The sequence below is a fragment of the Lepidochelys olivacea genome, assembly GCF_965140295.1.
Source record: "Lepidochelys olivacea isolate rLepOli2 genome assembly, chromosome: 10".
In the NCBI taxonomy this organism is placed as follows: Eukaryota; Metazoa; Chordata; order Testudines; family Cheloniidae; genus Lepidochelys; species Lepidochelys olivacea.
Window position 1 is genome coordinate 47,183,660 of NC_140420.1, and position 13,076 is coordinate 47,196,735.

The 13,076-nt window shown below is 43.1% G+C and overlaps 1 protein-coding gene across 1 annotated transcript in view; it reads right to left on the reverse strand.

Annotated features, from left to right (window-relative positions):
- Nucleotides 1–13,076, reverse strand: part of EDC3 (enhancer of mRNA decapping 3) — a 67,245-nt gene that overhangs the window by 10,591 nt on the left and 43,578 nt on the right. Inside the window, exons 5-6 of the mRNA XM_084642319.1 lie at nt 6,976–7,129; nt 2,118–2,335 (exon numbers count right to left, since the gene is read on the reverse strand). Of these exons, the coding sequence (XP_084498445.1) occupies nt 2,118–2,335; nt 6,976–7,129 (372 nt within the window). The remainder of the gene's footprint in view (nt 1–2,117; nt 2,336–6,975; nt 7,130–13,076) is intronic.

Below are 13,076 nucleotides of genomic sequence, written 5' to 3' on the forward strand. Positions count from 1 at the left end.
GCATGCCTATACTGGTGATATTTGTACCAGCATAGTTACGCTGACATAGATGCATCAGTCCAATATCAACAGGACAGGCTCTAAGGCAAATAATCAAAAAAATGAATCACACGATTAATTGTGCAGTTAAATAATAATAGAATACCATTTATTTAAATATTTTTGAATGTTTTCTACATTTTCAAATACTTTGATTTCAATTTCAACACAGAATATAGTGTACAGTGCTCACTTTATTTTTAATACAAATATTTGCACTGTAAAAAACAAAATAAATAGTATATTTCAATGTACCTCATACAAGTACTGTAATGCAATCTCTATCATGAAAGTGCAATTTACAAATGTAGAATTATGAACAAAAAAATAACTGCATTCAAAAATAAAACAATGTAAAACTTTAGCGCCTACAAGTCCACTCAGTCCTCCTTCAGCATATTGCTCAGACAAACAAGTCTGGTTACATTTGCAGGAGATAATAGTGCCCGCTTCTTGTTTACAACGTCACCAGAAAGTGAGAACAGGCGTTCGCATGGCACCGTTGTAACCGGCGTCGCAAGATATTTACATGCCAGATGCATTAAAGATTCATGCATCCCTTCATGCTTCAACCACCATCCCAGAGGACGTGTCCGTGCTGATGACTGGTTCTGCTCAATAACGATCCAAAGCAGAGCAGACCGACGCATGTTCATTTTCATCATCTGAGTCAGATGCCACCAGCAGAAGGTTGATTTTTCTTTTTTTTGGTGGTTCGGGTTCTGTAGTTTCCGCATCAGAGTGTTGCTCTTTTAAGATTACTGAAAGCATGCTCCACACCTCGTCCCTCTCAGATTTTGGACGGCACTTCAGATTCTTAAACCTTGGGTCTAGTGCTGTGGCTATTGTTAGAAATCTCACATTGGTACCTTCTTTGCATTTTGTCAAATCTGCAGTGACAGTGTTCGTAAATCAAACAACATGTGCTGGGTCATCCTCCGAAACTGCTGTAACATGAAATAGATGGCACAATGCAGGTAAAACAGAGCAGGGGACATACAATTCTCCCCCAAGGAGTTCAGTCACAAATTTAATAAACACATAATTTTCTTAACAAACATCATCAACATGGAAGCATGTCCTCCAGAACGATGGCTGAAGCATGAAGGGGCATACGAATGTGTAGCATATCTGGCAGGTAAATACCTTGCAACGCCAGGTACAAAAGTGCCATGCAAACACCTGTTCTCGTTTTCAGGTGACGTTGTAAATAAGAAGCAGGCAGCAGTATCTCCCATAAATGTAAACAAACTTGTTAGTCTTAGCGATTGACTGAACGAGAAGTAAGGACTGAGTGGACTTGTAGGCTCTAAAGTTTTACATTGTTTTGTTTTTGAGTGCAGTTCTGTAACAAACAAAAATTATCTACATTTGTAAATTACACGTTCATGATAGAGATTGCACTACAATACTTGTATGAGGTGAATGGAAAAATACGATTTTTTTAATCATTTTTACAGTGCAAATATTTGTAATAAAAATAATAGAATACAAAGTGTACACTGCTCACTTTATGTGTTGTAATAGAAATCAATATATTTGAAAATGTAGAAAAACATTCAAAAATATTTAATAAATTTCAATTGGTATTCTATTGTTTAACAGTGCGATTTATCGCAATTAATTTTTTTAATCGCAGTTAATTTTTTTGAGTTAATCGCGTGAGTTAATTGCGATTAATCAACAGCCCTACAAATAATCCATAGGTATGTAAAAGGAGGGAATGCCACTGGTGACCACCAAGTGGTGCCACTGAACTAAGAATACACGACAGTGTTAGAATAAACACGCTCAATTAGACAGACAGGAAAAATGGGTTACTCACCTGTACAGTTACCATTGTTCTTCGGGATGTGTTGTGCACATATACTTTCCACTGAGACGTGAGTGCATTGTATGCACACACCCCTACAGCGGAACATTTCTGTGCACAATCACTCGAAGGAAAACTTGATGCTACAATGGTGCAGGCCTTCAGTGCTGCTCTCATAAGTGGGACCCGTTTCAGCATGAGCTTCTGCACGTTGCTCAGCGTCTCAGCTCAGACCCAGCTTTCACCAAAGCCTAACACTGCTTACCTTTGACACTGGACACCTGCTGGCCTTGGGTCTTGCTGAAGAGGTTCAGCTCATTAGTGATGGATTCCAGCATCTTGACAAAGTTGGGCAGGAAGAGAATGACATGAACGTCATGGTTGGAAAGATGCCGTCCACAACTGATTCCCTGGGCCCCCTTCACGTGGGGGCCGCACAGCAGAGCCACCGTGGGTCGCTGGTGAACATTTTTAGGATTCAACCTGAAACACAGAGAGGGGGAAACCATTAAAACCCAAGCGTCTTCTGCATTCTTTCCGTGGGAAGGTGATGACAATGGAATCTAAAGCATGGAGGTCCCAGAAATCTCCCTAAGCTGTTTAACAATCTGAAGATGAGGAACCCAGAGTCCTCCTGCTCTGGAAAGACACGTATATATGCGGTGACAGCATCTCAATCTGTCCAGCACTTAAGCACTGGGAAATTACTGATGACCTACCTGCTCCACTTCAGGGTTTCCCTCAAAAGGTAAAACAGACAGCAAAACTCTGGAACCTTGCAGCACTATTCTATTCATCTCATCAATACGTTTGTCCACACGGGCTCTGTTTCAAAACAAGGGGCACTTCCACTGGATGCTTAGAAGGTGTTGCAGTTCAAGCAGGTTTGAGTTCTATGGTTTCACCTTTTTCTTTGTTTGGCTCTCTTTTTCTGAGGCTTTGCTGTGAGACCATTGGTCTATAGTAGCATACAATGCAACACAGCGAGAATAAAAGCGTTAATGAATCTAAACTTAGGGGTTGTACCGTATGACTGCAGAATTGCTAACATAGTTCCTATTTTTAAGAAAGGGAAAAAAGTGTGATCCAGGTAACTACAGGCCTGTTAGTTTGACATCTGTAGTATGCAAGATCTTGGAAAAAATTTTGAAGGAGAAAGGAGTTAAGGACATTGAGGTCAATGGTAATTGGGACAAAATACAACATGGTTTTACAAAAGGTAGATCGTGTCAAACCAACCTGATCTCCTTCTTTGAGAAGGTAACAGATTTTTTAGATAAAGGAAATGCAGTGAATCTAATGTACCTCGATTTCAGTAAGACATTTGATACTGTTCTACATGGGGAATTAGCTAAATTGGAAAAGATGGGGATCAGTATGAAAACTGAAAGATGGATAAGGAACTGGTTAGAGGCGAGACTGCAACGGGTCACACTGAAAGGTGAACTGTCAGGAGGTTACTAGTGGAGTTCCTCAGAGATCGGTTTTGGGACCAATCAATCTTTTTATTACTGACCTTGGCACAAACAGCAGGAATGCGCTAATAAAGTTTGCAGATGACACAAAGCTGGGAGGCATTGCCAATACAGAGAATGACCAGGATATCATACAGGAAGATCTGGTGCAAGGTCATGCATTTAAGAATTAACAACAAGAATTTTTGTTATAAACTGGGGACACATCACTTGGAAGTAACAGAGGAGGAGAAGGACCTCGGAGTATTGGTTGATCACAGGAGGACTATGAGCTGCCAATATGATACAGCTGTGAAAAAAGCTAATGCATCAGGCAAGGTATTTCCAGTAGAGATAAGGAGGTGTTAGTACTGTTATACAAGGCACTGGAGAGACCTCATCTGGAACAGTGTGTGCAGTTCTAGTCTCCCATGTTTAAGAAGGATGAATTCAAACTGGAACAGGTACAGAGAAGGGCTACTAGGATGATCTGAGGAATGGAAAACTTGTCTGATGAAAGGAGACTCAGGGAGCTTGGCTTGTTTAGCCTAACTAAAAGAAAGTTGAGGGGAGATATGATTGCTCTCTATAAATATATCAGAGGGATAAATACCACGGAGGGAGAAGAATTGTTTAAGCTCAGTACCAATGTGGACACAAGAACAAATGGATATAAACTGGCCATCAGGAAGTTTAGACTTGAAATTAGACGAAGATTTCTAACCATCAGAGGAGTGAAGTTCTGGAACAGCCTTCCAAGGAAAGCAGTGGGGCAAAAGACATATCTGGCTTCAAGACTAAGCTTGATAAGTTTATGGAGGGGATGATATGATGGGATGGCCTAATTTTGGCAATTAATTGATCTTCAACTATTTGCAGTAGATATGCCCAATGGCCTGTGATGGGATGTTAGATGGGGTGGGATCTGAGTTACTACAGAGATTTCTTTCCTGGGTGTCTGGCTGGTGAGTCTTGCCCACATGCTCAGGGTTTAGCTGATTGCCATATCTGGGGTTAGAAAGGAATTTTCCTCCAGGGCAGATTGGCAGAGGCCCTGGGGGTTTTTCGCCTTCCTCTGCAGCATGGAGGACAGGTCACTTGCTGGAGGATTCTCTGCACCTTGAAGTCTTTAAACCACGATTTGAGGACTTCAGTAGTTAAGACATAGGTTAGAGGTTTGTTACAAGAGTAGGTGGCTGAGATTCTGTGGCCTGCGTTGTGCAGGTCAGACTAGATGATCATAATGGCCCCTTCTGACCTTAAAGTCTATGATTCTAAAAGAGTCATTTTGCTCCTCTCCAATGGTCTTGTTTTGAACCCAAGAAAGGAATGAATGAATAAGAGCTTTTTAAAGCATAGTAATACCGCCATGAACTTAGGGTTCACCTCAGACCGATCAGATACATTTAAAGGTAGAAAACAATTCATACTACTGTATTTTTAAAGCCCTCCCATTACCTCCATGCACCACCAGTTTCACGTACAATAACAGATTAAGTGGCTGCGTCTACTTTCTATCCAGCAAGGCAGCCTCATGAATTATCTCAAGGCATAAGCAAGCATCAAAAAAAATTGTTAGGGAAAGCGCTGCTGCTGTGTAGACAATGTTTTGTGAGACATTGGATTGAAGTGCAGTACTATCTACACAACAGAAGAGGGAGTTAATGCTCTCTCTCTCCAGTGGGATGAAGATACCTTAAAATATTAGGGTCAGGTAAATCAGGCTTAAAAGTGTATCGCAATTGTGCGTCTACTTGACTAGTTAGTGACTGCACACTGAAGGCAGGTTTTTGCTCACACAAGGGGTGTGTGCATGCACACAGGACCAACTGCATATCAGACCTCTTGTCAAATCAGGCCCCAGGAAAAGATTAAGACTTCCAAATGGGATTTAAGTATAAAAAAAAAAAAATCTAAGTGATATTGTGACTAGATGGTGCAATTCCTCTTAGTTCTTGAGTTTTGTTTTTATTGGCATCTGCCTTCAAAAATATTACATTTAAAATAAATACCAAAAGAAGGGTTTAGTTATTCATGCAAAGGATCAGCTAATCCAAAATTATAAAGTGTTTTCATCTTTCTTGGGTTACATCTTCCCCGAGATCTCTGAAAAAGTTTCCACCAGGAATTGAGTTATTCTTTATTCCCTCCTCTGTTGATTTTGTATTTGACCGAGGGACATTACTGGTTCTGGGATATAGAAACCCAGGCGAAGCCATGAGTAAATCAATACATCCAGAGTACTGGAACAAGGACAGTCTCTCCAAGAGGGTTTCCTGATTCTCTATATACATACAATGTAGAGGGAGAGACAATAAGGAAGTGAGACTATAGGCAAAACTCTTCCTTTGGTTGGCATTTAGGTAATTTGGATTACTCTCTCATTTTCATGGTCATTTGAGGACTGACTCATGAATACAGTGTGGGGTTTGCATAACAGGCTAGAATAGTGCTTCTATGTCCAGAGTAGGAGGGCAAGCATTGAGACAAAGCCACATCTGGCCATCTGGATTAGCAGGGCCCTATATGTACTACATAGTAGTTACTGTGATAAATTGACAATACCCTGCAATATCCTGAATGAATTTTCTGAATTAAATGAAACTTTATAGAATTAAGTTTAACATTATTGGGGTCCATTATATTAAACATGCAACAGTGTATGTATTATCATGGAACTGTATGGGCTTGTCTTTACAGCACTGCAACTTTCTCTCTCAGGGGTGTGAAAAAACACCCGAGCGCTGCAAGTTTCAGTGCTGTAACATGCCAGTATAGACCGTGCCCAACCACTGGGAGCTACGCCCCTCATGGAGGTGGGGTTTTGTAGAGCATTTTAACGTTGTCGGTGTAGACAGGCCCTATGTATGTACCTTCTTTAGGAGACAGACCAATGCAATCTCTGAAAGGTATTAGGAATTTCAAAGGATTTTTGGGAAAAATAGGTGTGAAGTGGATTTCCTAGGAAGTACCTAGGGAATGCAAATGACCCACTTCAAATCCTCCCTTTTCAAATTATGCCCGGAGGGGAAAACCCATTGTCTGCTAATTACCTGCTCCTGGAAACTCCAAATCAAAGACCCCTGAACTGTACAGAGGGTAGACTAAAAATGCTATGAGAGTGTTTGTTCTGAGCTGAAGCTGTGATGAATTTATAATCCTTGGATTGGGGAGGGAGGAAGCGGGGGCTAAAGGACTACTCCATGTTAGAGTTGGGGTTAACTCTGGTAAATTTATTAGCATTTGTATAGGTTCTTCTATTACATTTAATGTTTTCTCTTTAATGAGTTTTATCTTAAGAATAAAGTAGGCCTGCATAGGAAATGCTGCGTGGTACCTCATAGCTGTTAACAATTACATCTGTCAACTGTCTGCTTGGGCAGCCTGTCTCTGCTGGAGAGAACAATGAAGGCAGGGAACAGTGCAGCCTGGATGCACCTGGGTCAGAAGGGAGGCTCTACCAAAGAAAGGCACTGGCTGGGAGCCAGACACCTGAGAGCAGGTGCCCTTGCTGGACAGGTGCAGTGTCCTGAACTGTGACAGTTACAAAGATTTTCACTGGAGATTATTTTATACAATTTAATTTGGCCACATCTTTGATGAACAAGCTGGTTTCTGTAAACTCCATTCACAAGGCAAATGGGGAGATTCACAGCAGGGGTTGTTTACCTGTTGGGTCCTCCGAGCAGACTCAATGCCATCTGGCTGGCGCACACCCCAGTCATCTCCAGTCTGCGCTCCAGAGTCAGGCCGTGTTTCTCAGCTACTGAAAGCACCTTTTTGTGCAGTTCATAAGAAACGCTTGGGACGACTAGCCCAGAGTCTGCAATTCAAAGAGAAGGGGAAGGAAGGACAGAATAATCATTCACATCCAGAGGGTTAAGATCTGTTCTAAACTAAATGACAGACTGCTCCTAAATGAATATAACGAAGAGGCTACTTGCCTCTACAGGAGGTCCCCTTATCTCTAAAGGCTGGATCAGCAACTGTGCTCCCAGCAGGCTCCAGCTCCCTTCAAGAGGCAGCCATTTGACTCTCAACTAGCTAGCTACATCTGCGGCACTTACTCCACATGCTGCCACAGAAACTATTTCTTTAAGGGGTGTGAGAATGGCTGCTGCACTACAGCCTGCATTCTCCTCTAGGCTCCTAAGAAACAAATTTGGAGGACAAACCACAATTACTAATTGGGAAAGGGGCCTCCTGGCTTTAGTTATTACTGCAAGCATGCCCAGAATGTGGGGGAAAAGGAAAAAAAAAAAAAAAAAAAAAGAGGTTTCTTCGAAAGTAGCTTAATCCTGGAAGCTCAACAGCAGAAGTGACCTCGTCTTAGCAGACCCCTCTCCTCGCCAACTAGCAACCTCCGTTCAAGAACAGGATAGCAAGGGGAGCGTGGGAATTCTAGATGGAGGAGTCTTTGGGAAGGAGGTTTCCCCAAACTCCTGCTTACTCCATGTCCTACCCAGTGCTATCTGATTACCACTACCACAAGCACTAGCATTTCCCTCTTTAATGAGACAGCAGTTACATTGGTTCTAAAAAAAGAAAAGGAGGACTTGTGGCACCTTAGAGACGAACCAATTTATTTGAGCATAAGCTTTTGTGAGCTACAGCTCACTTCATCAGATGCATGAAGTGAGCTGTAGCTCACGAAAGCTTATGCTCAAATAAATTGGTTCGTCTCTAAGGTGCCACAAGTCTTCCTTTTCTTTTTGCAGATACAGACTAACACGGCTGCTACTCTGAAACCCATTGTTTCTAAACAGACTCTCTAGGATAAAGTGCCCCAGAGCCTGAAGACTGCCCTGGAATCACAGGGTGGAATCGCCCCGTGCAGCGAGTGGAATACATGGATAGATAAATTGGTGAGGGCAAATAGTGTATAAAAGCCAGCCAGTTTACCTACTTCACAAGTCTCAAAACAAAGCTTTCTTCCTCCATCAACCTAACTTCTTATTCATATAGCTGGCAAGGGCACCATGTTACTCACATCACCTATAATCCCCTAAATCTTAGCGGCTTCACATCACCACCAGAAGAAATGAAAGGGTGTCTCCCACAATCCCACTCTACTGTGCCACCCCAACTCAGACTTTATGCAACCTCCAAAAGACCCCAAATGTCTTCTCTGGCTGAAGTGATCTGAACTCAGCAGGCGGTGCTGGCTTCCTGGCCAGGAATCCATACCTCTAAACTCAGAAAGATAGCAACTAAAGCCCTGTAACTATATAGGGTGGGATTCTCAAGAGTTTTTGCAATGGTATTTGTGGACCTACCTCCTGCCAGACCCTTTGAATAATCCAGCCATAGATCAGGCAGCAAACAGCTCAAAGGCTTCTGATTGGTGACTGGCAGTTTTACCATGGCACATCTCAATCTAAGAACCAGCCCTTTGCAGAGTGTGGCTGAGAAATTTAAATGGTTCAATTGCATTCTGCAGTTATTTTAGTTCTGTTTATTAACAGCTCTCATCTTCTGCAAGTCCATGAGAGCCATCCTTCAAGTACTTACACAGCACCAGACAGCCCACAGGGCATCTGGGCTTAGAATAATACTGCAGACATCCATCCAAAGGGCAGCCCATGGCTTTGAGGATCATCATAAATGTGGGAAGGATCATACGAACCTTAGGTTTCTCTGGCCAGAGAGAACTCCTTTACGGGGAAAAGATCTTATAGTCTGCAAACTCCATTCTTATTCTTTAGATTACTTGGATTCTTTACCAGGGGCTTCCCTGACACACTGAACACAAAGAAACCACCTCCAAACTCATTACAAGGGATGTGCACATGGCTGTGACAGACTTTAGTGGCACTGGAAGCCAGGGAACAGAAACTGTGACCTAGAAGCACCCCACGGAGAGGTAAGGTATTATACCTTCACCTGACAATAATGACCAGCCAGATTAAAGGATCCTGAGGCTCCAAAGGATGAGACCACCAACCTCTACACATTTTGCTCAATCCATCCTCACTATCTGTTAAAGTTCATTATCCCTAACACAAGTCACATAAAAACAAATATCTTTGAGCTAATGGAGGATAGCTGTCACAGTCACTTCAGCTATGCCCTTTGTGGGAAATCTGTAGTGCCCTGCAAATATGCAGATATCCGCAGATGAGGATATCCGAGAACAATTTTTGCGGATTGGATGCGGATACAAATTTTGTATCCATGCAGGGCTCTAGAAATCTGGTCACAGAACACCAAGGCCCAACAAGAACTGTATCATTACAGGATCTGCTCTAGTTCTCCACACAGCAAAATCCCAGAGGGACAGAACTTCTGCCAGGATCACCTGGGCACAAGAATAATATATATTTCTCAGAGTTTCTCAGACACTTGTGTGTTGTTTGGCAACACCATTCTCTAACACACCAGGACTTGCTCCAACTCTCGAGTGGAAAAAAAGACTGGATCAGCAGGACTGGAGTGTTGAAAATAACACCCTGCTGGCAGCGCAGAGATGTTTTCTCACTTCTACAGTGAGATCCCAAGAAGTCAACAGGTAAAACAAGCCAGATTCTTTATTTGAAGTATTTGGAGCTATGACTACCCAATTCTCTACCCCTCTCCAACTCTAAGCAAGAATTATCTTGCACTAATGGGGCACCTTTCATGCAATGAACCCCTAGAATTTTACAGTCTTTACTAATTTTGGAAAATCCACTTCCCTGCCACAGAAAGGCAAACCCCTTTGAGTTGGAACACAACAGCTATAAAACGGCACACAACAGCAATGCATAACTGTTTAGGATAGGAAGTTTGGAATGGATAATCAGGTAGGAAGAAGGTGCTTGCAAAATATCATTGGATCTTTGACCACACAGGTCAAGACCTTTAACATCTCAACCAAAAGTTCTCAAATAATACAGCACCTTCTAGCGCTGTGCTAGAATAACGGCTCAGTACAAACTCTGGGGATATATGGTATCAAGTATCCTCCTGACAGTCGAAATGACAGACTGGACTTCTACATAGAGTGCTTCCGCAGACGTGCACAGGCTGAAATTGTGAACAAACAGTATCACTTGCCCCATAACGTCAGCCGTACAGAACACAATGCCACCCACAGCCTCAGAAACAACTCTGACATTATAATCAAAGGGGCTGAGAAAGGAGGTGCTGTAGTCATAATGAACAGGTCAGATTATGAACAGAAGGCTGCCAGGCAACTCTCCAACATCACATTCTACAGGCCACTATCCTCTGATCCCACTGAGTACCACCAAAAGAAATTACACCATCTGCTCAAGAAACTCCCTGCTACAGCACGGGAACAAATCTACACGGACACACCCACAGAGCCCCAACCCCGGGTATTCTATCTGCTACCCAAGATCCATAAACCTGGAAACCCTGGACACCCCATCATCTCAGGCATCCACACTCTTACAGCAGGATTATCTGGCTATTTGGACTCTCTCCTCAGACCCTATGCTACCAGCGCTCCTAGCAATCTTCGAGACACCACCGACTTCCTGAGGAAACTACAATGCATTCATTGGTAATCTTCCTGAAAACACCATCCTGGCCACCATGGATGTAGAAGCTCTTTACATCAATATTCCACATGAGGATGGACTACAAGCTGTTAAGAACAGTAGCCCTGATGAGGCCACGGCACACCTCATGGCTGAGCTTTGTGACTTTGTCCTCACCCACAACCATTTCAGATTTGGGGACAACGTATACCTTCAAGTCAGTGGCACTGCTATGGGTACCCGCATGGCCCCACAGAATGCCAACATTTTTATGGCTGACTTAGAACAACGCTTCCTCAGCTCTCGTCCCCTAGCGCCGCTCCTCTACTTGCGCTACATTGATGACATCTTCATCATATGGACCCACGGGAAGGAGGCCCTTGAAGAATTCCACCTGGTTTTCAACAATTTCCACCCCACCATCAACCTCCGCCTGGACCAGTCCACACAAGAGATCCACTTCCTGGACACTACAGTGCAAATAAGTGATGGTCACATAAACACCACCCTATACTGGAAACCTGCTGATCGCTATACTTACCTACATGCCTCCAGCTTCCATCCAGGACACATCACACGATCCATTGTCTATAGCCAAGCCCTAAGATACAATCGAATTTGCTCCAATCCCTCGGACAGAGACAAACACCTACAAGATCTTTATCAAGCATTGTTAAAACTACAATACCCACCTGGGGAAGTGAGGAAACAGACTGACAGAGTGAGATGGGTACCCAGAAATCACCTACTACAGAACAGGCCCAACAAGGAAAACAACAGACCACCACTGGCCATCACGTACAGCCCCCAGCTAAAACTTCTCCAGCACATTATCAACGATCTACAACCTATCCTGGAAAACGATCCCTCACTCTCACAGAGCTTGGGAGGCAAGCCAGTCCTCGCTTACAGATAGCCCCCAAACCTGAAGCAAATACTCACAAGCAACAGCACCCCATACCACAGAAACAGTAACCCAGGAACCAATCCCTATAGCAAACCTCGTTGCCTACTCTGTCCCCATATTTACTCTAGTGACACCATCAGAGGTTCATTCACATGCATATCTACTAATGTGATATATGCCATCATATGCCAGCAATGCCCCTCTGCCATGTACATTGGCCAGACTGGACAGTCCCTACATAAAAGAATAAATGGACACAAATCGGACATCAGGACTGGTAACAAACAAAAGCCAGTAGGAGAACACTTCCATCTTCCTGGACATCCAATAACAGATTTAAAAGTAGCTATACTTGAACAAAATAACTTCAGAAACAGACTTCAAAGCAGCAGAACTAAAATTCATTTGCGAATTTAACACCAATAATTTGGGCTTGAATAGGGACTGGGAGAGGCTGGCTCATTACAAAAGCAGCTTTGCCTCTCCTGGAATTTACACCTCCTCATCTATTATTGGGAGTGGACTACATCAACCCTGATCGAATTGGCCCTGTTAGCACTGATTCTCCACTTGTGAGGTAACTCCTTTCCCTTCATGTGTCATTATATAATGCCTGCATCTGTAATTTTCACTCCGTGCATCTGAAGAAGTGGTGTTTTACCCACAAAAACTTATGCCCAAATAAATCTGTTAGTCTTTCAGGTGCCACCAGACTCCTTGTTGTTTTTCTAGGGATATAGGATACTCTTCATTCAATATTCCACCCTGCAGTACCCGGATTTCCCTAGAGGTCTCCTATCCACATGCCAGCACAGCTCAATTCTGCTTAGCTCGTGATATTTGATAATCACAGCTTGAGGGGGAATGACTGCAGGCAGGCAAGTTCTTGGCTCACTTCTGTTTGGCTAATTCAGATACACTGCTCTGAACTGAACAAGCAGTGCCCAGAGGCATTCAGGAACAATCAGCAGCCTCCAAATGGGTGAAGGCTTTGGGATTTATTGTTGAACATTCTGTCTGTTGTCACTTTGTGGGACTGGCAGGTGAGAGCCACAGGAAGCATGTTGAGGATACATTACAGATAAAAAAAATGTACATCGCTCACGAGAAGATGAAGCTCTGTTTCACAGCTTAGGCATGGCATGAAGTGCCAGGCAGAGGGCCTGACTAAAGTGCCAAAAAATCTGGTACTTTCATTAATGTTGTCCTACTTCTGCATCAGTCACAAACATCAATCCTGATTCATTTTCACACATGTATCAGTTACAGATGCAGGCTACATATGAACTCAGGAACAGCATCAATTCAGCTAGTGGTGCAGCTGCACTGGTGCCGACTCCCAAGCACCAACAAGGGCAAGTCAGAGTTTGCGCCAAGAA